At 36.7% G+C, this 25,586-nt stretch overlaps 1 protein-coding gene across 2 annotated transcripts in view; it reads left to right on the top strand.

The window, feature by feature from the left end:
• The window catches only part of RSPO2 (R-spondin 2), a 147,105-nt gene that overhangs the window by 44,074 nt on the left and 77,445 nt on the right, over positions 1-25,586 (top strand). The window contains exon 3 of one of the 2 annotated variants that reach the window (XM_057736320.1): positions 23,556-23,744. The exons of the other annotated variant lie outside the window; for it this stretch is intronic. Within the exon in view, the coding sequence (XP_057592303.1) occupies positions 23,556-23,744 (189 nt within the window). The remainder of the gene's footprint in view (positions 1-23,555; positions 23,745-25,586) is intronic. 2 annotated transcript variants of the gene reach the window in all.

The following is a 25,586-nucleotide window of genomic DNA, read 5'->3' as shown; positions in this document are numbered from 1 at the left end:
CCTGTTCAACTGTCACCACCTAAGAGGGAGCCAATCGTAATTTTATTTGTACATCCTTTCTCTTAAGTGTTCACATTCTGCTGGTTTCTTAATGTCTAATCTAAAATCAAAGCATATCATTTTAGTTCAGATGCCATGTGTTGTGTTTTATCTGATCCTCATGCACTTGAACTCGGGTTTCCTTGACAAAGACTCTGTTGTTTCTGAGTTGATTGACTTTAACCAGAAGCTGGTGCTTTCTAAACTTCGTTTTTGAATGGGCTCTGGGGGTAATGCGGTATGCTCCTCTGGGGTGCTTAAGTCCTATGCTGTTTTTCTTAAGTTTGAATTTGTTGCATTTGATTAAAGTGATGTAATTTTATTCCTTTGCAGTAACCATGAAGAAGAATTGTTCTCACTGTTTCTGAAGAGTAAATTAATAAATAGTAATGTGAATACAAAGGGAGTTTAACTTGAAAATTTGATTGAGTCATTTCATTGTAAGGAAGCAATCAATCTGTCTCCTTCATTTCTTCTTCCTCTTTCTCTCCTTTTCATTCTCACTTTAGTTATACATGTTATGTACAGGTACATCCTCATTGTTAAGGAAAAAAAGAAAACGAAAAAAGAAAACAAAGTAAAAAGTGTCTCCCATTTTCCCTTTCATTACCTTTCTCTAAATACAACTATTATATCAATTTCTTATGCTTTCTGTATGTTTGTACCCTCACACCTATAAACTCTCAAAGTTTGGGAGCTTGAGGATGAAGGGGACGTGTTCCACTCCCCAAAGGCAAGGGTGGGGACTTTAAGAAAAATGTTGCTAAATTTTATTGCTACTGTCAGAAAGGGGAGAACGACCTTTCCTTCCATTGTTGGAAGATGCTTAGGCAGTAGACTGTTGCTGTCCCTCTATCTGAGGAAGAGAAAGAAGACTTCAAGGTGGAAACTGCCTCTTGAAGGCAGAAAAGATGAAGCCTGCATGTTTGATTACAGGGTGGATGAGACTAGGGATTATGGTCTTGACGGGACCTTTATAGCATGGTGGGGAGGGGCCAGTTAAAGCTTCTATGGGGGGAATACAGTGTGAATACAGTGTCAGCTGGAAGGTGTGGTAAGATCTGAAAAGGGACCTACTAAAGCCCAGGGAAGTTGCTATGGATATTAGCCCCTCCCTGATAAGGTTCCTGTTGATGAAGTTGATGTCATCACTCTTCCTTCCTCAGCCCATCGGCAAGGAGACCATTAAGGCCATCCAAGGAGAGGGATAAAAACCTCATCCTTTAGTGGAAGACATGCCCTTTTCCTCTGTGGCACACTGGGGAGTTATGTATCCAACCCCCGTGTACCCCAGGTTGTTGGGGAATTAGACTTTTCCTGCCTGTGTGTGTGTGTGTGTGTGGAGTGGGGGAAAGGCTGTGGCTTTATATTCAATTTAAATTGATGTTTTAAAATAAAAAGGAACAGGCCTTAAAAATTCAAGAACTACTGTAATAAATTTCATCTTGCTTTCATATATGGAATCTGCTCAGCATAAGTAGGGAATTGATACCCAACTGGAAAGTGTGCGTTCAGGGAAGCAGAAGAAGGCAGCAGGTTTGCGGGGAGGGAGTTTATTTACATATCCCAGTGAGTCAAACTGTCTTAGTAAATGGGTTAATGGTTTGTTTGGCAAAGAGATATAATTGATTTGCTTTTCAAATCTGTGATCTCTAAAACATTGCATATGATTGTTCAAAACGATTGAGACCAAACCTTAGAGATTTTTCCGCTTATTATTTAATGTTGCACTAAATTTGACATATCATGAATACATAGCTCATTAAATTAGTTGATATGTTTCTGGAGACCAGGAGACTTATTTATTTTCTAACAAGCTAAGTAAAAGGTGTGTGCACTAAAACTTGTTAATTGAAATGCACTGCATTTTGGCAGAATGTTCTTGCATAATAGCAAACATCTATACTAGATGCAAAGCACTGAGCTGGACTCTGGGCACATCAAAATGTACAGGAGGTGATACCTGCCTTTGAAGAGCCTACTGTCTACTGGGGAAGACATATAGGCAGCTGGTTAATTTCATCATAATGTGACAAATATAGTAATAGAAGACAGTCCAGCATGTCTGAGGGCCATACTGTAGTGGCCCTTAAGCTCTTACAAGTGGTTCAAGTATCAGAGACAGCTTCCTGGAGGGGGTTGCACGTTCCTTTTAAAGTTGGGAAATGGTAAATTATTTTACTTATCATTGTGTCCCTAGTGTGTGTGACATAGGGAATAATCATTAATATTTGTTGAATGAATGAAATAGAGCCTGATATGAGACTTGAATAATGAATATAAAGTAACTAGAAAAATAAGGGCAGATGAGGGGGTGAAGGTATTCTGGGGATGGATGGTGAAGAGCGGAAACAAACACGAGCGTTTGGGGCTGGTGTCTTGTGTGGAGTTGAGGTATAGCTCAGAGGTGAGACTGGGCTTGTGAATTTTTAAACAGGGGAAGTGTAGAATTTTTAGTTAATTTTTAAGTCCCTCTGAAAGTTTAGTGGAGAAAGGATTAGATGGAGGTGAGAGTCAGAAGCATGAAAGTATGCAGGCTGGTGGAACAGCCTAAGTTCTGCAGGGAGCAATATGGTAGTAGAAATGCAGGAGAGGTTGGAGTGAAGGATGTATTGGAGAGTGAAGATTAGTAGGAGTTGGTAACTGACCGTGGTGAGGAGATGGTAGTCTGGGATGGATGTAAGGTTTTGGTCTCTGGGATACAAGCAGAAGTCTCCTGGATAGGGCTTCTGGAAAAGCTGTTGGTCTCTTATTTAAAAACAAGAGAGACCCGACTGGCATTTACCCTCCTCCCTGCCTAGAGTGCCATGTAATGAATGCCTCCCAGCTACCAGAAGGTCTGGGAAGTCAGTCTGTTTGCCAAGCATATTGCCTCCCATATTGAAGAGAACTGGGATCCTGAAACAAGGGTAGGCAATTAACTAGTAATGTCTGACGTATGGTACGTTACCTGTTAGTCTTCCAACCACCAGTGTTAAATACAAAGCACAAAGCCTATTCTTTTAAAGAACACTTTGAGAAAAAAGGAGATTACTATATTTGCAAGAAAAATGCGGCTGTCATATTTTTAACATGCACTCAATCAGCAGGTGCTTTGGCTCTTCCTAAGAATAATTATTGTTCTGATCACAGAGAATAACAAAAAATAAATAAAAAAGAAAGGAGGTGATTGTGGTCTTGTTCACCCAGCTTGAAACTTTCAAAGGAACATTAGAAGCAGCATGTAAATGTGTGACTGTTATTTTGTGGCTCAGACCAAAAGGCTGAGGGAAGCCCACAAGAGGGAAAGGCTGACATGGAGTGTGGGTCAGCTTTGCAGAAAATGCAATAAAGATAAAAGGTGAAGGGTTGTATGGGCTGTATTTTTTTAGATAACAAGAGTCAATGTTGGGTAGTTCACTATAACATTTTGAGTTGAATTCATTTTGGTAGGCTTGAAAATAGAGGCTATGAGGTCCATAGACCAGAAATAAAATAATAAATCTTCTCTCAAGTTTGCTTTTATATACACCTCTTTTGTATTTACATTTAAAATCTATATTGTATTGGCTACACTTAACTATACCACCATATGTCAGTTCTCAAAACTATTTCAAACATATATGCAATAACATGTGTAATTCTTGGGCTGGCATAAAGTTTGTTTTCTTAAAGTATGAATTGTTAATTTGAAAACCAAATGCACTAAAAGATCATGGAGGCATGAAATTCAGAGTACTGGCACTTTTAGATTCTTGTTTTGTGGGAAAAAAATCTTCACATTTTGTGATACATGCATTTGTTTTTAATGCTTTACCTGGATTTTCTATCACGTCTCTACCCCCTTTCCATTTCTATTTAAGACTTTGAGACATCTTGGCAAAGAGGAACAAAGAGAGTTAATTCTTACTGAATATGAAACTCCTTAGGCCTGGATAATGTCTGTATTTTTGCTAAGTCTGGAAAGACATAAGTTTTAGCCAACACTGGAACAGCTTGAGAAACTATTGAAATCATACATGTATTGTTTTGTCTCTTATGTAGGAAAGTACTCCTGTGTGGCCTGGTTTTACTTGATGTGGTCCTAGTTAACCTGGTTGGCTGCTTGAGGTCTCTTGTGTTGACCTAAGGGAGGTTTGGGAAATATTGGATAATATACCACAGTGCAAGAAGGATTTATTACAAATGCCATGTGTCATTAGTATAGGCATTCTTGTAAACCCAATATTTTATATAAGAACACATCATAATAACTTGGATTCACCCCCTCGTTTCCCCCTGAGTAAAATGAGACCTCCCTAAAAGGGTTCAGAATGAGATGAACTATGTGTCTGTCTTGAGACTCCTGCTTTCTGCCAAGATTTAAGTGAAGTCCTCTTTTAGTAGGGAAATATAAATGTGAATTAAGGGTATACTTTTATCCATAATTAAATAAAAACATGTCAATTAATGTTTTTTTTCTCTACCTGAAATAAATTGTTCAATTGAAGGAAGATACTGTACAATAAGACCTGAGATTCTAAAGTCTTTTTGTTACTTTTTAAATTGCCAGCAGTTAGAACTGGAATTTGAATATTGTGGTACTAACTGCTAACAGCCCACAGAATATTAACATTTAGCTGTATGTTTGTTTCTCTTTGACTTTTTAAGTGCTATGTAATTAAATCTTTAGTTTGTCATTTCTTCTAATTTAATTGCATACATTTGAAATTTTTCTGATATATAGATAAATTATTCATTACTAATATTACAAGGAAGCACCACATCCTTTGGTTTTTTTTGTTTTTGTTTTTGTTTTTTATCAAAGTTATACACACATATGGTTTAGAGTCAAATAGTTCTACCAAGGTTGTTATGAAAAACTACTGTCCTTGTCCTAATGCCCTCCTTCTAACTCTCCCCAGACTACTTTCAACTCTTTTAGAATCTTTGGGTATTTATGGTCATAACTGTTCACGAGAGGCTTTTATTGCTCCTGCTGTACTTTTTAGTCTGGGGCATTATCTGTTGAATTCCACTATGGGAGATAAGGATTTAGCTTACTCTCACTACTTCCCTCCCTCACTACAGACAAGCACGCTTCTCCTCCCTATCCTCCCATATGGTTGTAGTGTAATTTTGGGAGGATGAGTAACTGGTGTTTATATTCTTATAACCATGCAAACACAGCTGAGTCACATAGTGTGTATATATTTATGACATTTTGTTTCCTGCATAACTTGTCGTTTTCTCTGGAGATGGTTTTTCCTTTATACATGCATCCCTAATTCAACTCTAAATTCTCTTCAGCTTGCCTAAATCTCTTCCTAGTACGTTAGAGTATATTAACTATTTTATTAATTTTATTCTTTTGAAGAAACTTCAGAGTCTCTGACATGGTACAATCGAGGCTGATTGCCATATAGCCTGCTTCACAGATACCATCTTGGGATTTTCCTTAACCATCCTCTTGGGGATTCCTTCTGCCTCTAATTTGTGTTTAATATGCTGTTTCCTAGGTTCCATCTTTTACTTTCTTTCTTTCTTCCTTCTTTTTCTTTTTTTTTTTAATTTACCCTCTGTGTTTGTGGATCATGTCCTTCAGCAACTTGCTGAGAAAAGGTAGATGCAATATATGTTTGGGGGGGCCCTACATTTCAGAAAATGTCTTTATTTTTCTTCATAGTTACTGTTTTGAGCACTCCTGGATACTTTCTGAAGACTTTCGATAGCCATCTCCTTACTCTCACATTTCAGCCTCAGGCAGGGCCCTCCTGTAGTACTAACCACGTCTAACTCTGTTCATTTCCTCTCTGGTTCTTCTCCAGCATCCAGGTGGGTGGTGGAAGTTAGGAGCATGTGCTTCTAAGCTTATAGAAGGGTATCTTTCCTTTCTCTGCATCCCACCTTCAAAAGTTACCATGGGTGCCCATTGTTGGTATTTTATTTTTCTTTGTGATTGTCAAAGAAAACTAGAGCTGAACAGTAAAGTGGTAAAAGCAGATTTTATTTAGGAACTATTCCTATAGGACAAAAAGAGAGCTCAGTTTAGAACTGGGCTCAATTTTAAAGTACGTATCAAGTTGGGAATTTTGAAGATTGATGATCAATGAAGTCTTAATTTTCAAAGGGTATACAGGTTCTACTTTTGGCTTCCAATACTCATCTCTGCCAGATGGTAGAAGGCCAAGCCACAGAAGGGGAGAAATTTTAGGATAAGCTTTGAGCTTACCTGAGAAATAGAAACAGGCAGGTGAATTTATGTTCACAGTGGTGGACAGGTATAAGAGAGAAGCCCCCCAACACCATCAGACAAACCCAACAAACAACAAAAGAAAGAAGGCAAATTATAAGTATGGGAATTTAAGTTTCTGGTTTGTTTGCTTCTAGTTTTGATGACGGGTTACAGGATCCCTAAGAACTTTGACTGAAGTCTTAAATCCTCAGGAAATGGATTTTGAAATCAAGTGGAGAGCATTCTCTTATCTTTGAACAAATTAATAGTATACCCACTCCTTGTAATAGACTGATAATCCCCCTGAAAGATCTATTATGAAATCGGAGAAGATACAAGGAGTCCAAAATGGTCATGACAGAAGATGGCTGCCCATGGGGAGAAAAGAAAAAACAATAGGGATCTATGGACACAAGTGCTGTGAGGAGATATGGCCATTTTCCTTTTACATCATGGATGATGATAATAATATTGATAGTAAGAACACTCCCTTACTCGAAGATTTGGTGAGCAGTAGGACTAGAAAATATCACCTTACCGAACTAGTTAGAAACTTATGGAACTGATTACTCTAAGAGGAAGTAGGGGTGGAAAATATAAATAACCTCAAAAATGATTTAACTAAATTTGTGGATGACAGCTCCATAATGGGTTATTACAGGGAGCTAAGATGTTTTGGGTACACTCCTAACCTTTGAGGCTAACATCAAAGAACAGCCATTCTTCCCACAGCATGTCCCTTGGTGCCATCATCAGAATCCTGGACAGGAAGGAGCGTGAGTCTGATCCAATGTGGCAAGACCTATTAGACTGTGATCTGTGCCAGATTTGTGTGGGTTGTAAATTTAGGGTAAATTCCAACGTGAGGGTTGAAAAATCGCAATGAATGAAAACTTGAAAACCTTAACGTTTATATTTCCTAGTCTTTGTTAATTCTTTATATAGGATACTCTTAAAGTTCACTTTTCAACTTTTTGGAAGATCTCTTATTATGTAGCCTTTACTTGACTAAGGTGGTAGTTTGTGACCTAGTAGTTTCCCATCCTGTAGGTTGAATAGGGTCAACTAATAACCTTGGAAAATAAATCTTCCACCCTTGGAATTTCTTTTGCACATTAACCCATTTTCAATTTGCACTTTAAAAGTGAAGGAATAAAATGGAAAGATGCTACTTTAATTATGACTTTTGGTTTTTCTGATAGAAAGATATAGAAGATTCCCCTTTGAATTGATTGTCATCTATGTATAGGGAAGCACAAAGGTAGTTTTCGTGTTTTCAGGTACAGAGATTAATTTTCCTTATTACTTTTATTTTGGAGGGGGGGTGCTACATTCAAAACTTGGATCTGAATGCCTTAGAGCAATGTGTGGGAATCATGGGGGATCTTGTTTTAATATGGATTTGGATTCAGTAGGTGTAGGGGGAGGCCTGAGATTCTGCTTCCAGGGTTGCTGATGCTGCGGGGCTGAGGACCACATTTTGCACAGCAAGGCTTGAAAGGACTACTTGCTGATGTAGCGCTGTAGTTTGTAAAAACAATCTTGGTTTCAGCTTTCCCACTAAATGTTTTTGGAAAGTTTAGGGAATAATTAAAACAAATAACTTATATGAAAACGATCCACATTCTACACTTATTTGGATGTTGAACTAATCTAGAAATTCCTTCTTTTTCACCTATTCTGAATTCTTCCTGTCTCTCTTTCCTTTCCTTTTTTCAGTATTTCCATTCGGTATTGAAAAGTGGGGACTAAATGACACAAATGTTTCTTGATTCTATTAAACTTAAACACACACAGACACATACACACACACTCAGTTCTGTGTACTTTGCCTAATTACTGGCAATAAAACTCAGTAAAGGGATTTAAGGCTTATGAATGTTCTACTTGGAGGAAATTGTAATTAAGGTTATTAAGGCCTTTGGGTTTCTGTGTGTATTTTAAGCAAATTAGGATTTTCATGTTTTTTAAAGAGACAGTAACTCCTCCCTGAGGGGAATTGTCCTCTGTGATGGTGTGTATGCGTATTCAGTGCCTGTGGTGCAAACAGCACCTGGCCCACTTTGTTCTTTCAGGTGAATCGCTCGTGTACGTTAAGGATTTCTTTTTTCTCAATTCCATATGTGAAGGTCAGGATGACTAAAAGTTGAAACTAAGAAATGCAGAGAAATAGTCCATTGTAATTTGCTACCAAAATTATTTTTAAAACCTAATTATTATTTTAAATGCTTTAAAACATTTTAAGGCAGAATAATGGTCATTTACCTTTTATTTCCAAAATAGCTTTGTTTTCTATTAAAGTAGTAATATGGGTTCGTTACAAGATTTTATGAAGTGCCAAACCATACACAGAAAAGGATGGACTCCTTCTCCCTCCCTGCATTACCACCGTTAATGTTTCTGCACCTGTATTTCTAAGATACTTCTCTGTGTATACGTAGAGGGTAGAAATTTCCTAAGACATACGCAGGGGTGCCGCAAAGTCACTTTATCTGCTAAGCGTGAGTTTAGTGTCTATCTTGAAGCCTTGTTCTTCTTGGTAGTGCAAAATTAATCCCGGCAAATTCATGTACTCTGTCAATCAAGTGTTTTCCCATGTTCATCACCAGACGAACTCTGGCCTTCCCCCCTTCTCCACCCACCCGCTTCTCAGCAAGGCTCGCATCAAGTTTGGGGAGAGAAAGCAGTGGAGGGCCTCTGTCACCCTGATGACACTCTCCACCTCTGTGCACAGTTAGCATCCGTCTTGACTCTTCCATGTCTAGCCCTGCACACCCCCTGCCAGGGCCTGAATCCACGTCCACAATGTCTGCGTCTTCTGTCCTGACTGTGAGGCTGTGCCTGTCTCCCTCTGCCGCGTCTGAGCTCTTCTCGAGATGTGAGGTTATTTTGGATGTTTTCCTAGACTGCTTTGGGCTTGAGAAGCCTTCTCAGGCCCTTTCTGCCCCAAATGCCTCACTCTCATGTCTCCATCCTGTGACTCTAAGTGTCCAGATTAGAGGCACATACCTGGACACTCCTACTTTCTTAGGTTTTCACATATCTTCTGGTCTGATTCCCTAACTTGTCCGGATAGGGTATGAATATTCTTTTGTGCAACCATTCCCCCAAGGTCAGGGGTCTTTATCCTGTCTGAGCAGGGAATTGGCTCTGATAGTCTTCCAGGCTTATTTAGGACAGAAACTTTTTTTCTTTGTGAATTTTGTGTCTCCTGTTTTTGAAACTGAAAACTCAGTGTCTCATAACACAATGAAATTAAAGGAATGGGAAAGTTTTGTTTCTTCTGAGAGTTTTAAAATCACATTTAGAAACTTAAAATTTGAGCATTTGTACTTCTTTGAGAAACTCTTCCCTGAGCCAGTGAATTCCACTTGTATGTTTCAATAAAGAAAAGCCTAAGGACTAAGAATGAACATAAAAGAAAAATAATCACTTAATACTCCAGAATATCATGCCATTGTATACGTGTATGTGTTTTTAGAGTCCTACATTGTTTTTATAATCGGCCTTCTCACATTTTTCTATATGAAAAAAGCCTTTTTGCATGTTAACTAACATTGCTGTGTATAATGATCTTAGAAGTCAATATTTTAGATCTAATGTAAATTATTCAGTATTTATTGATGGACATTTTGGCTATTTACTATTTTTTCACTATTAAAATGAATGCTGTGAAGTGAATTGTGTATCTTTATGTATCTGCCCATTTCTTTCCATAGGATTCCCAAAAGTGACATTGCTGGGTCAAAGAAAAAGTACAATATTGCTAAATTATACTCTAGAAGATTTGTATAAATTTACATTACTGCCAGGATTATATGAAGTTGTCATTTTCTAAATGCTTACTGATAGTTTTTAATCATCAGTCTCCTAAACTTTAATATATGATGAGGTTGACTGCTTATTTTAATTTGTGTTTTTTGTCACCAGTGAGGTTGAACATATTTTCATGCACATTATTCCATTTCTTAGATCAATTTTTAATAGTTTGTTTATATTACCTATTTCCTCTCCTAAAAGGACCATTCTCCATGTTGATCTGCAAGTATTCAGTATACAAAAAATCTACCCTTTTTTGTGTGTTGCTATAATTTTTTCCAGTTTGTTCCTTGTTTAATAAGTATTTTTTTTGCTGTTTCTGACTTTGTCACACAGCCTTTCAGGAGATTATTTTGCTTTATTAACAAACAGGCAATAGATTTGAAAATAGGCAAGTCACTTTACAAAGTAATTTTTCTATTACATATGTGTGAAATTTGGGTACATTTAAATATGTTTATAATAAACACTTGAATCTAATTTTGGTTTTCACTGCTATTACTTATATAATAACACTATTTCTCTTTATGCCTACTGCTCTCTACTAGGCTATAGTGAAAAAGCTGCAATTTCATGATTATTAATTCACAGAAAGAAAGTTGCATTGGTTTGTGAGATGACGTACACCTCCCAGTTAGCAAGTGAATTGAATGTTAGGAAAATGTTGTTTGTTACAACATGAACTTGAGTGTCTTGTCTCCTTTGTGGATGGTGATCCCCGGAGGCCAGGTGGCTGCTCTGTGCATGGAGCCAGTCATGTGCTAGACGGTGGGGAGTGAAGAGCTGAAATGGACAGGGCATGTTGGATGGGGGCAGCTGCCATACAGTTCAGTTGATGGTTATCATGCAGGAATGTGGGCCATACCATCTGATTATTCAAGAAAAGGCAAGAAATCGGAATTTCCATAAAAAAACTTAGAGGGAAAAATATGTTGTGAGTAAAACACAATACCTCTATAAACTGCATAGTTCATGGCCATCAGGTGGGAACCTCTGCTTTATCTTCTTTTAAGGCAGAACTGCTGTATGTGAACAGTGTCCTCCAGAGCTGCGTAGTATATAGCTGTGTGCGGTGGCCCTAGAAATGCTTCCATACCACAATGATAGTGAGAAGACACCAAATGCCTCATAATCTCTGTCTCCTGGCTCCTTAGTTTCCTCTTCTGCTAAAAATCCTTTTTGAACTATGTTACCCTCAGAGTACTGTGAGAAAAAATGAAAAGAATAAAGAGGAAGAAACAGGTTTCTACAATATCAAGTTCAGGATCCTTGAAAATGAAATTGGAGACTTAGTGATGTCAATAGATATTTCTAATTACTTTGTCAAGAGTTCTAGACAGATGTGTGGTCCCCATTTCATCACGTCAGGAATGAGGCATGAGGCAGTTTGTCCCGTTTTTGGTGATACTCAGTTTGATCCCTTGGTTAATATGGATTCGGCCAAATCTCTTGGTCATAAAGGCAACCTTCCTCTTTGGAATTAATAAGTCATCTCCTGGGTGATATTGTTTCCCAATAAACTTTCACCTAATGGTGTTAGGATGGTGACAATCCCTGCCTGAATTAACTTGTCGTATTAATGACTGCAGAATGGTGCATCTAATTATGTGGTCACAGTCATTCAAAGGCAGATTGTAGGATATGCTACAAGACAACTGGCTGGACTCTAAAAATCTCAGTGTTAAGAAAGACAAAAATTAATGGGGGAGGTGTTCTGAATTAAAAGGACTAAAGAAACAAATCAAATGCAATGCACAGTCCTTCATTGGTTTCTGGATAGATGGAAAGACATTTTGGGGATGGCCGATGAAGTATGAATATAAGCAGCATATTAGAATTATTTTACCCATGCTAAATTTTCTAAGGTCTGACAATGGTATTGTGATTATGTAAGAAAATGTTCTTTTTCTCAGAAGGTGCAAGCAGAAGAATTTCATGTGGAGTATTGTGGAGTCTGCAACTTACTTATAAATAGCTTACCAAATATGAGACTGCTATTTCTATATCTTTCTGTCTATAGATCTGTGTGTATATAGACAGAGACATAGATATAGCTGTTGATATATAGATAGAGAAAGCGAGGGAAATTGGATTTTTTTAAAATAATGAGGTTAATTTTGATAGGACTTGTTCTTAGTGATTTATAAACACTAAGATAGGTGTTTGTAATAATTATTTTAAGCTGTTAGTGCTTACAACCCTGATGTCCTAAAGCCTCTTCTAAAATTTGGAGTTTTTGAAATTCAGTTTTCCCAACTTATTGAAAATCAGACATTGATTCATCTCCCTTCTTTAAAGCCCTCCATTTTTTTTTTTTCAGGAATCAGTTTCTCAATATTGTAAAAAATAAAGATATATTTATTATGGTCTTCTTGCCTATCTTATATTCAATATTTTTTCCTTTGATTGTGATCTTTTCCCTTTTTACTTTGAAGGTCTTTACTTTTTTAATAAATACAAAATGAAAGCAGAAAATAAGTTTTCCTATCTCTTTCATCTGGTATTACCTTATATCTTAATAATTGGACAACAATTTCTTCTTGTTAATTTTGCTCTAAAAAGTTTCCCACAAACCTTAGGAAAATTTAACCTTCTTCACATTTCTTTGTGACTAACCTGTTTTTCTCCTGAATGTATCCTTTTGTACACATTGCTTAAAATGTTTGAATTCATCAGAGGACTTCCTATGAAACCTTATTGAATTCTAATAGAATATCATTGATATCTTTTCCCATGGGGATAATGTAAGTAGATTCTTGTTTTGAAAATATCCTCTTAATTCCTATTCTAACTTAGAAATGTTGGCTGCAAAGCCAAACCTGTATCTTCCAAACTTAAAAAGAAAATCCATCCTTAAAGTCTTGGATTTTACTTCTAGGGCCACAGTTTCTGTATATTCTATTCTTTTAAACCCCATGGTAATATCATAGTTTCCATATTCTCAGAAAATTCTTCCTTGTATCCAAGTTAAGTATTGAGTGGCTCCCTTTGCTATTTTTGCTGTTGTCTGAAAGATAGATTGTCAGTAAGATTGGCCAAGATTTATCAGACAAACAAGGACAAAGAGTTCAGCATCCCCTAATCCTGTGCAGACACCTGTGCACATACAATTCCTCTCCTTGGGATATCCTCCTCCAACTGGCAAACTTCTGCTCCAGGACCCAGCTCATCTTACCACCTGTTTCTTAGCTCTTCCAGGATAAATCAGATCTCCTCCTTCTCTGCCCCTATGCACATAAAGTGCGACTTCAAAAGCACAGCACGTTAAGGGGCTCTCAGTGAATAAATCTAGGATAAGCTGAGCACAAATTACAGTAACAGATGATAGGACACTGAATAAAATCTGCAGTTCGCTACTGATATAGACAAACAAATGAAGGAGAAGGGAAAGTTTTTCCTAACATTGGAACAGCCCCTAGTAAATACAGAAGAATGATGGAGTTAGAAAATCACCTTCGATAACCGTGAGAAGAATAGTTGATTTAGGCAAGGATTGTCAATGGATGCCAAAACCAGTGTGTGGAGGTTTGAAGAACAGGAGGTGTATATAGTCTCACTATATCTCCTCAAAAATGTACTTCTTATAGAGGGAAAAATAGTGACTTTATAGTATAGAAACCTGACAGACACCACCTTAGCCAAGGGATCAAAGTTCATATTGTCAATAATGCAATCAAATACATCATGTGCCGCTTGACCTGGACAAGAAAAGGACATAACATCAATTCTTACATAATCCCCAAAACGTGAGATGAGTCAGCCAAATAGATGTTCTGTAAGTAACTGATCTGTTTTCCAAAATTTCAAGCTCATGAAAGAGGAACTGTTCCAGATTAAAGGAGACTGTAGAGATAGTTCAGCTTAATACAATGCATACATTGGATGGAATTCTGGTCTAGGAAAAAAGTAGATGTAAGAGATGTTGTTGGGATAATTGAAAATTGACTGGGGGTTAGAAAATAGTATTGGACCATAACAATGTGGCAGATATTATAAGACAATGTCCTTGTTTTTGGAAATACATACTGACTGAAGTTTAGAGATATTCAAATGGTTCAGAAAAATAGTATATGCATACGTTTACATACACATGCATAAGTTTAGGTATCTATATACACATCTATGTCTGTAAACATGCATACGTACAGTTTTGCCACTTTTTGAGAGGGACCAAATGCTATTTACAGTTTTCCAGTAGTGTATATGCAGTTTGCTTTTGGCTTCTGAGACTTGGAAGGAGTGAAGAAGAACTATAGTTAGTGAGCAGGGGCTAACTGCTCTCAAACGCTTTGTGTTCGTCTGTCAGTCCGTACTTCTTCACTTTAGTGTATCTTTAAAGTCTAGTTTTGCTCATTTGGATGGCGTACCGAGCCTTTCTAATTACATAGGTATGCTTGCTGTGTTACTTCAAAGGCTCCTTGTCCAGGACACGATTTGTCTTCAAAGACAGTGAGGAGAGTGGCCCACTTGGCGGAAATTGCATGGTTTGGGGGTGATGTTTTTTCTTTGAACTTATCAATTGGATTAAAAAGTGCTGGCCTTTTGCTGTACGTCCAAACAGTTAAAGACTTTCCATTTATAATTTTGAAGATTTCTCTTTAACCTCTGCCAGAAGAAACCTGTAACTCAGTTCCCCCCCCCCCCCCATTATCCTTTTTGCTGTATCAGCAGTTTGACTCTGAAGTGCTGTTGTGGATGACATCCTAATTTTGTTGTTTTATGAGACTTAATGTCATCCTAGTTAGGTTAGGAAAGAATTAGTATAGTACTCTTAGTGACTAATCATCAAAAGGAACTTTGATTATTTTGCTGTAGCTAAAAACAGAGCATGGGGCAGTGAGCAAATTACAAGGGTACAGCCTAATTTGAAAGAAAGTTCTCACAGTTTTAATCATGGTCCAATGCATCTTTTTCCCTAGGTGCTGTACATATATCTCTTAATGAGGAAATTAAAAGCATGGCTTTTGAATTCAGAGGTCAGAGCTGGATTTAAATTTGTCGCTAACAAATCGTATGACTTTGGAAAGGTTTCCTGAACTCTCTGATCTGTTTATTCACTTTTGATAAACAGAAATTATGAGTAATAAGCATTACTTTCAAAAACTATGAAAGCATGTAGCCTGCAACCTGTTACATAGAATGTTCCCCCAAGTTCATTTTCTTCTCTATCCCCCTCCCATTTTGACTTTTCTCTTTTTCATTTCTTCTTGTTCTGGATAGACATAACTTCTTAGAACAAGAATGGGTAAGCAGCTGGATTTCAAACTCTGTCTCAGGGATTGATTGCTGTGAAGTTAGCAAATTGACAAAGAATGTTAAAACAAACTGTTCATAAATATTAAATACAGACAATTGATTTAAAAATTACTGAGAACTAAATCCTGTGTAGATCTGAAGATTTAGTAGTAAATCATTCTGAGTTTTGTTAGCATATGTAATATTTTACCCACAGTGACCTACAGTGAGTATAATAAAGATTTCACTTTTTTTCCATCATAGTGTATTCCTGAATAATTGTTACATAATAATGCTTGTCAACCCTAAGTGTTTGTTAGTGTGTTTTTCAGTAAGGCAACGTAAAAAAAATTTTTTTATTATCTTTGTTTGAAGAGACCTTTCTCTACGACACTGTAGCTAACAGTGTTCATTCTCAGTTTTAAAACACAGTGGTATAATCCATGGGAGTTTCCACATCTAAAACACATGGAGTCTTTAATCTGGTTAGTTATGACACTGGTGGTTCTTGAGGGCTGTGTTTATGACACCAAATAAGCCATCCAGTTGGCTTTCCACTTATTGTTTTAAAATTAAAATAGTAAAATAAGCAAGAGTTAGTTTCTATTCTGGGAAGCACATGGTGCATGAGGGACAGTTGAGTCACTTGTACAAAATGAGAATTCCATCCTATCCTCTAACCTTTTAAAAAAAAACAGTTTAATCTTAAGACAAGAAGGGGAGTTTTTCCTATAGGCAGTTGGGTAGGTCAGACACTATGGCACTTAGGTTACAGTACTTAGGAAGCATGCAGAGCTATTTTGAAGTAGTGTTAGTATAAGAAGTATTTAAGTACTTTATAGAATAACAATCTGGCTGTTTATGAGCAGTTTGTTTTTTTCTCTTTAAATAATTGGCTTATCTCCTCGTGTAAACATGAGACCATGTGAAAGTGGTGGTTTCACAATCTTTGTGGATGTATATGTTTAGATCTGCTCATGTTGGACTTACCATGAGCACCAACATTCTGTCAACATTTCCACAGGGTCTTTTAAGTATGTTGTGAAAGTCCAAGCCAGCCCTTGGCATCAGTCATCTATACTACACAGCAGTTTCTAGCCACGGCTTAGGGGATCCCACACATTCTAACTTTAAACTTACTTTTCTTCTGGCATTAAAACAGTTTTATGGAGCAAATTTTTTTTCTCTGTCATGGATTCAAGCAGGTGGCTTATTTTATACAACATAAGATATGAATCTTCCCTTGTTTCAAAACATGATATATCTTTGGGAAATGAGCAATTTCAAACCATCTTATATTTTTCTCTGACTTCAAATAATTAATGTTATTGGTGTTAGCAGTTGTAGAAGCTGAGGAGCTTATGATTCCGGTATTTTGCCCATGTTAATAGTTTAGTTTGGGGATGGGCATATTCTGATCCTTAATTGTACGTATTTCCCTGTTACCTGTCAGAGTTAACATCTAGTATAGGAATATGCATTAAGATTTTTGTGTCAGTTTACAGGAGGAGTTGGAGGGGGAAGAGGAATAATTCTTACAGGGCTTGGCTTTGACAATGAGTGTTAACTATGAAAAATACTTCACTATTTGGGGAATTATATATGCCAACTTGAGGGCTCACAATTTTAACTTTTAGAGTCTATACATAGCTCTTTTCTTGTGTCTTTTTACTTGACATTGGGTGTTAATGACTTTTCAGAAACATGTTTCTAGGTCCCATTTAATTCATTCCAATTCTTATGTTCTACTCGATGCTTAGTTGATCAGTGCATAGAACTGGCATGTCAAAGAGCTCATTTCAACTTTTCTCTGTGGTGTCGAACCCTGAGGATCAGGACCTGATGGGTGACGATTTAAAAAAACAAAAAAACACCAACACTTAAGTACCTTGCATTGCAATGTTAAGATGTACATTCAGAAGCTCTTTTGGGAACTCTCTGGCTCCCATTACGAGGTGTGCAAACTGCATCAGCTTCAGCTGCTTATGTTTTGGGGTGAAATATGTTAAAGGAGTACTGCTTTGTCTCAAGGTAAAATGTGTTGAACCAAAGTAATTTTTCCTCTGATGATTGCAGTGACTGCTTTAGTACACCCTTTCAACTTCCTCCAGTTTTGGCTGACTCTCTTGAATATTAATGATGACGTGTTAAATTAAAAGGGGAATGTGTTTATCGTGTTCTGGATAAGCCTCAAACAGACCCATGTAAGATTCCATCCACATTTATTTTGCAACCATATCTTAGTTTATCATCTTTCCTTGTCCTGCCCTTATTGAGTATTCTGGCTTCCCTGAGACATCTTAGTTAATTCATACTTGAAGCAAGCATGACACATGCCTCATACAGGCTTTCTGCTTCCTTGTGATGTGTTTGAAAAAAAAAAAATCCTGTCTGGTTAACCACACTACAGCGATGGTTAATCGTGGTTGTAAATGTACTTCTGAGGTGCCAATCTATGAGGATTATGACGCACGGGGTGCTAGCACTGGAGAGTAATTAGGAGTTACAATTGTGGTCCTTTTCCTCATTTTTTGTAAAGATGTTAGTACTTCATGTGTTAAACCTGTAACTACTCAACTTTCTCCCTCCATATTTTAAAATCTCCTTGTAGCTTTGAGTTTTTATACAGTGAGATACATATTTTGGTTGGAGCAGAAAAATCATCTGATTAAATTCTTTCAATCCTGATGTCATTAAGAATATTCATCTCTAGAGATGATTTCAATGTTTTGGGAGACAGAAATTTTTAGAAATATTATTTTCCTAAGGAATACTTCTGAAGATAAGGATATATACAGTCTTTCATTCCTAATTGACATGTTTTAGGTGGATAAACAATGGTATTAATTATCAAATGATAACATTTTCAGGCAGCCAATTAATATGGGTTTCTCAAAGCTAGTACTTTGAGAAGTTAAAAGTTTTGTAAGCCTTTTTCCTAAAAATATTGGTATTAAAGGACTCATGACAAAAGATAAAAAGAGATTCTGAAAAAATGTGGTTTAATTCTACAGGTTATAAAATTTTGGAATTTTTGGCACAAGTTTACCCTTTATTCTCAATTTTTTCTAGACTAAATTCATGTTATTTTCACTCTAAAATTAATGGACATTTTAGAAGCATATCTATCAAAGCTTTATTAGCATTATTAATTTTAACATCTCTTCTAAGGCATGATTATAATGGTGAACTTCTAGAGGGTTAAAATTTGTTGACTTTGCATCAAAGATCAGATTACATACTTTATTTCTATAAATACTTACAATTTAACATACAACTAAGGATAGTATCCTAAGATATGCATTTCTCCTTTTGGCCATTTCTCATTGTGTGGCTCCTTCATTCATGACCTTGATTGCTTAGTTGAGTTTGTGCTTGGGAGTATACATAAGTACATGGTTTTTTTAATCCCAGTGTTGCCAAGCTCTAGTGGGAGGATCTATGCCCAACGGTGCTTTGTATAGGATCTGACATGCAAGTTCCCTGTTATTGATGCCAGAAATAGGGTTTTTGTTTCTAAATATATAGCTTGAATTGGGGATTAGGCAGAGATAAATAGTAGCAATTTTATGATAAGATTGATCAATGAAGCTGAGTAGTTTTTCTGTTTTTAAAAAGCTGTTGAACTTGTAACATTATTTAACCTGCAAATATGCAGTGAGGCTAAGATGCCAATAGCCCATTGTTCAGTCCCATTATTTTCAGAATTAGAAATCTGTACCCTCTGTCAGGAATGGATGCCTTCACCTAGCAGGAATTGAGATTTCTTCTTGTTTGGCAGGGCTTTCTCCAGAAACAGGGGAACACTTTTAAGAAGTATTGAGTGTATTAGAAACAGATGGACGTTCAACACCTACCTAAAATGTTCTCTGGAATAAAATGTGAATAACTGGGTTTGATTTAACACAGGATCAAACTTAAAATATCAGGATTTATAGAAAACCAAACTTACTTTGCAGTTTAAGAGGAATACAAATCAGATAATTAGAGTTAAGAGTGAAGAGTTTTTACTTATGCTGTTTTTTCTCCTTATATACTTATTAGTGATATAATTAATTGTTTACCTGGTTTCTGCCTCATGATTTTTGTTTTCTATAGTCACATATTCCTTTCACTGTCAATGAGATATGTGTGGATTTGTGTTAGTATCACTGTCTAACACTTTTGGAGGATTTTTAATGTTTTATGTGTTATATTTCATCTTTAGAATTTGGGGTGGGTCTAGATTTAGAAAAGTGTTTTGGTTGGAATCTTGAGGCTCTGGATCTCAGCAGGCTTTAGGGTTGGAAAAGTTGAAGCTTACAGGGAGAGCAAATAAACATGGTCATCAAAGCTGGGAATTAAGATCTGTTTATTCACCTGCACACTTGAATTAAATCTCATAGAAATAGGCAGAGCCATTTGACTTAAGATCTTGACAAAATAAATTACTCTAGTCATGTTTAAAGGTCTATTTTTGTGTGGTTTTAGATGCAGAGATTGGTGTAGTCACCATATAACGGATGAAAACTTCTTGTTGAACTAAGCTGTTGATTTACAACATAGAAGTGACTAGGATAGTCGACACTGGGCAATGGTTAATTAAACTGAAAAGTCTATTTAAGATTTGAGGCATGAAGCCTTAAATTGCAAAAATTACATGTGTTCTTGTCCTTCAGCCTTGAGGAGCACTATTGAAGAAGATTGGGGGAAGGGAAGAGAGAGCACTTAGGTTGGGTGTGGCTCACATCACTTGTTTTAAGAGAATTCCTCCCGTGTAGGGTTATAAAGATATCTTAGATATGGACTCAGGTAAGTATTCCCTGTTTCATTTTCATTAAGTCAGTTGAGGTTCAAGTAAATAAAGCAATGCTTTTATTGATTTTAAGAATACCTTTTAAAAAAACGTAGAGTACAATTTGTTGACTCTGAAATCTTTGTGGTCAAGATGAAAGTTGACTTCTGATACATAAAAACAAAACAAAACAAAGCCTTTAATTTATGATGATTCTCTTAGCTCTGTAATCCTCTTTTCTCCATCTTTCCTACTATGGAGTGTGATTGATAGTGATAAAGAGCTCTTGGTTTAACTTTTGAACTGAAAGTAAGTATAGCTTCAGTTTTACTTTGTGAAGACTGTGGTACAGAGAAACTTCTCCTTAAACCATTTTGCTGTGTATGTAAATCTTCCAAATTCTCTTTTCACTTATGAAGGTAAGTTTGAGATTTGGATAACCTTGGTATTAGCTTCTCATATTTGTAGTTAAGCTGCAGAGCAGAAGGCAGCCAGTGAACTGGGGCTGCCTTTGACACAGCTCCAGCCAACAGCTCCAGCCCTTGCCTTAGTCTCCTGGTTGCTCCTACATGAGGACATTTTCTTTCACAAGGGAGTTATAAATTGCTTCTCCGAACATCATGCCATAGGGTCTTTGTGCTTAAGGTGGGTTATGTTCTTAGGCAGCCTTGAAAATTAAAATGAGTTGAGTTCTCCCCAGTCACTACTTCCTCTGCCAAAGCCATTTCATCTATCATAAAGCTGCTGAGTCTTCCTAGTTCTGTTCCCTTTACCCCGTTTTCTGCACCCTACCCACCCCACTCTCAGTTTTCACCTCTTCTTACACAGAAGTTGGTCTGTATCCCAGTTTTTGAAACTTACATACTCACTGCTTACAACTTGCTTGGGACACTAATAACAAAATATCAGAATAAAACCTCTGCAGAAGGCAGCTGGGGAGATTGTAAATAGCCTAGGCTTATTTCCAGTTGGCTGTGTGAAAATGCTTTGTAAATCGTAATTATTTCATGAGAGTAAGGCATAACAGGAATCCTATGGTGAAAATAAAAGCAGAAACGTTGACCCAACAATAGAATGTAGAGAGAGGTAGAGGGGAGTTGGAGCACCGTAACTGTCTAAGTGAGCTGTAATAAGGGCCTGACTTATGAGAAGATTAGTGGAAATCACAAGAATCAGGGTTGGAATGAAGTCTTTAGAAGGAGACATTATCATGGAATCTAGAAGAGGAAGAAAACTTTCAGTAATGACCCAGCTACAGGAGTTGGGAGGACCAGAGACTGAAAATGAGGTCTTGAATTGAGGATCTGAAAACTGGTTGTGTTTTTCATAAAAGCAGTGTTGGGGATAATTGAATGGGTGGTGATGGCAGATAGAGGCTGCAGATAAAACTGACACTTCCAAGAAAAATGAGCAATGTTGGTCTGATTCATTGATATGAGAAGATGCTCACAACTTGATTGAAATTGAGCAAGTTATCATACTTCATGTAAAGTCTGATCACAGTTATGAAAAATACCAGTTCCATGTTATAAATATTGTATATGCATACATATATAAAGGGGTATCTGGAAAGTTTGCCAAAATTTTATTAGAAATTCTATCTGAGGAGGTGATTTTTCATCTGAATTGATTCTTTTTTGCTTCACAATTGCAGGTTTAAGAAATTAATGTGGTAAATAAGAAATTAGTTGGGAAGCATAGATAGGTTTGGGAGAAAGTCTCTAATATAGATTCATTATGTAAATAAAAGCAGTTTTGAGTTGTTACTAGAACAAAGTCCTGGAATAGGTGGGAAGAAGTAGATCTCAATGGCCAAATCAAAGGGTTACCTTGGTCACGATTTCTGGTCTTGAGTGTCTCGGTTCTTCTTTGGCCCCTTCTCTGAGAAAGGTTAGACTAAGCCCTTGTTTTGGGATCTCTCTGGAAGATAGGCTGCAAGGACAAATCAGGGAGCCCAGGAGAAGTGGTAGAGCTTGTTGAACTGAAATCTATATAGAGCTGCTGCAAGTAGTTGTAAATATATTGGATGATAAATCATTATAAGTACAGGATGGGTGTGGTATACAATGTATTTTGTTGTATAGCTGCTGGTCTGAATACTGACTGCTTGGGGTTAGTTTTATATGCAATAAAGATTATATGTAGGGCAAATAGGATGGAGTCTCAAAGCAAAATTTTCAATAATTGATGAATTTTCTATTCCTTCTCTTATTTCTTTTTTTTTGTGGGTTAACTCAATAAAATGAAGCTTATGACCTTACATGAATTTTTCATACTTTAGAAATTATGCTGGGGTTTCAGATTGTATCATTTCTGAATTTTATACCAGGGCTAGAAACAAAATTTGTTTTCTTTTAAATTACCCTTATCACTAGCTCTAGTGAACTTCATAAAGTTAATATATTTCAGGTGCTATTTTTTCTTACATGCTTCTTACCTTTTTGATATTTATATCTTGTTTTGTGCCATGGTTCTTTAAACCTGTTTTCTATTTCTCCCAGTCTACCATTCAACTTGTCCACAGAACTTTTTTCAGTTTTAGAATTTTAATGTTTCTAATTTTTGCACATTTTATGATACTGCTTCTTCCCGTGTGATTTCTAGTCATTTCATCTCTTCAAATACTCTAAAGATATTCATTTTAAAGTCATTTTCAGATTGTTTTGTTATTTCTGATTCTTTAGGTATGAAATCTTAGTCTGACTCTTCCTTATTGAGGTTTGCATGCACATGTGATTTGTTCATTTTGATGTTAAGGTGGTTTTCCATGAAAGTCCCAGATCTCAGGATTGTAGAAAATTTCTATAGGGTCATTCCATACTTTTTTCTTTGTGGATTTTCCTGGGTCTGGGCAAGTATTTTATGTTAACCACTTGACGTAGGGACCCCATACTATAATGATGATTTAAACTTAGATTCCGCACTTGGATGCCTCATAGATTTGGAGTAGTTTTTTCTCTGTGCTTACCGCCTCTACGCCCCTAATCCAGGGTAGGAAGCCTCTTCTCTGGCCAGTTAGAGTGAAGGCTTATAGTCCTTGTTTCACGGACAGACAAGCCTTCATGACTTCAGTCTACACAAAGACAAGTGTCAGCCCTTTACATGTGTATTTCTTTTCTTTTTTATATTGAAGTATAGTTGATTTATGATATTGTGTTAGTTTCAAGTTTATAGCAATGTGATTCTACATTCATATTTCTTGGTCTGGACTCAGGACCCTGACCTGAGGTCTGCCTCTGTCTGCTCTAACATCTCCATGGGCCATTCAGTTTGAGCTTCCAGCCTCAACTCTGCCTCTGGGTTTCCTCTTTGTTTCTAAGTTTGGTTGTGTATTAACCATTTTGGGGGGGGAGGGTGGCAGAGGTTATTTTGTTTAGCATTTCTATGTGATTAAAGTAAAAGGACAAGAGACACTTGTCTTTTCAGCATGTTTCATTGACCAGAAGTCTGATCATATTCATGTTTAAGTGTATTTTGTCTCTTTTTCTTTTACAGCTAGTTATGTATCAAATCCCATTTGCAAGGGTTGCTTGTCTTGTTCAAAGGACAATGGATGCAGCCGATGTCAACAGAAGTTATTCTTCTTTCTTCGAAGAGAAGGCATGCGCCAGTATGGAGAGTGCCTGCATTCCTGCCCATCCGGGTACTATGGACACCGAGCCCCAGATATGAACAGATGTGCAAGTGAGCAGGCAACTTTTGTCCACCCTATTTTACTACTTATGCAACTTAGGGGGAGTTAAGTTGAAAATTTTGATTAAGAAAGAGTATATTTTTAATATGCTACAGAAATAGTTTAAGCTTAAACTTAAAAAAAAATGAGTGGGGTGGGATAAGAACACTTTTACTTATCTTTTCTATAGAAGTATATTGTATACATATACTCTTTTTTTCTTAAGAGTACCTAAGTATTTTTTCATAATATGTATCTCAAACACAAGCATGGTTTGAGATATATATTATACAGGCAGATCTTTGCAAGGCATACTCACTCAGCACTCATCAAAAAATAAAGGAATTTAAACACCTTTATACTGGGAACATCCTCTTGAGTTTACCAGTGTCTGCAGCTTCTTTTTCTCTTATACTTGAGTTTGTAATACTTGAATTAGTCTAATCGGTAATTTAATACATGAATTTAAAGTACCATTACTGATAAAAGATGTAACTAAAATATTTAGTTCAAAGTATTCTAAGTTTAGCAACCACAAAAAAATAAAGGTTATTAGGAAATGGCATTCTATACATGGGACTGCAAATACAGTTTTTTAACCTTTTAATCCCAAAATCACTTATCATTATAGAATTATTCTTAATTTCTTAGGTAAATGATAGAAATTGGAATTTAAAAAATGAATGAGATACCAAAAGAACATCCCCCTTTTTAAGGAGCTCAAATTTTCAGGGATAGAAGGGGTAAGGAAATGGGGAACATGGAATGAAATGATAGATGGGTAAGAAGTTTAACCATAATTCAGTACACTAAGTACTAGATCAGCAGGCAACCAGCGTGTTATGGGAGTGATTCAATTATCTCCAGTTAACACACTGTGTGCATGACTGTTATATCAGCTGAGGTCTTTAGGTAAGAAGAGAGTTTGAATTTTATCATCCAAGGAGAATGTTATTTTGGAAGAAGGCAGAACTAGTAGAGAAAGGTAATATAGAATTTGGGAAGAAGAAATGACACGTTTGTTTAAAAAAAAAAAAAAGATGATAATGTGTTTGGGAAACTAGAAGTCTCCTTTGTGGGCACTCTTGGCATCTGGCATGGCAACTAGTCCTGTATTGTTGGACATTAGCATTCTTAGTCTCTGTTCGTTAAATCTTCTTCATTCCCTCAAATCACTGTGACAATAAAAAATGTCCCTAAACATTTCCAGACATCTCCTAGGGGAGCAGTACCATCCTGGAGAACCATTGAATAGTAGGTGCTTAGTGTGAGGTGTGGTTGGAATTGAGGATGAAAAGGGAAGCTTGAGTGCAAATGACAAAAGTCTTGTGTGCTATGTTAAGAAGTCTGGATGTTATCTGAGGGTTTTGAGCAGGCAGTAAACTAAAGAAATTGCTTTATTTAAGATAATTCTTGCAGAAGTGCAGGAGAGGAGTTGGAAAAGGATGCTGCAACAATTGCAGATGAGAAATTGTGTTCTGATGAAGGTTTGTGGGTAATGAATTCCAGAGACTTTTAAAATAGAATCAATGAGACTTAATAAGTAATTAATTTCAGAGAGAGAAGAGAGAATCAAATTTGATACTAAAGTTTCTAGCTAAGGTGACTGGGCGAATAGTTTTGTCATTAGCACAGATAGAAATATATGGACTTAGAGGAAATTTGTATGTACTTCCATTTAATGGAATTGTTTGGATTAATAACTAGAGGGGCACAGCTCCCCCAAAGTATCAATAGATTGGCCTTTTTCCCCGAATATGTACCTTATCCTTAAGGTGTATGATTTGGGCTAGCTAGTAATGGGTATCCTCATAGTTTCTGAACCTCTGTAGGAAGATGTGTCCATCTTGAAA

This window comes from Hippopotamus amphibius, chromosome 5, assembly GCF_030028045.1.
Source record: "Hippopotamus amphibius kiboko isolate mHipAmp2 chromosome 5, mHipAmp2.hap2, whole genome shotgun sequence".
Lineage (NCBI taxonomy): Eukaryota > Metazoa > Chordata > Mammalia > Artiodactyla > Hippopotamidae > Hippopotamus > Hippopotamus amphibius.
The sequence above is the reverse complement of the archived record's forward strand: the minus strand, read 5'-3'. Positions and strand labels throughout refer to the sequence as shown.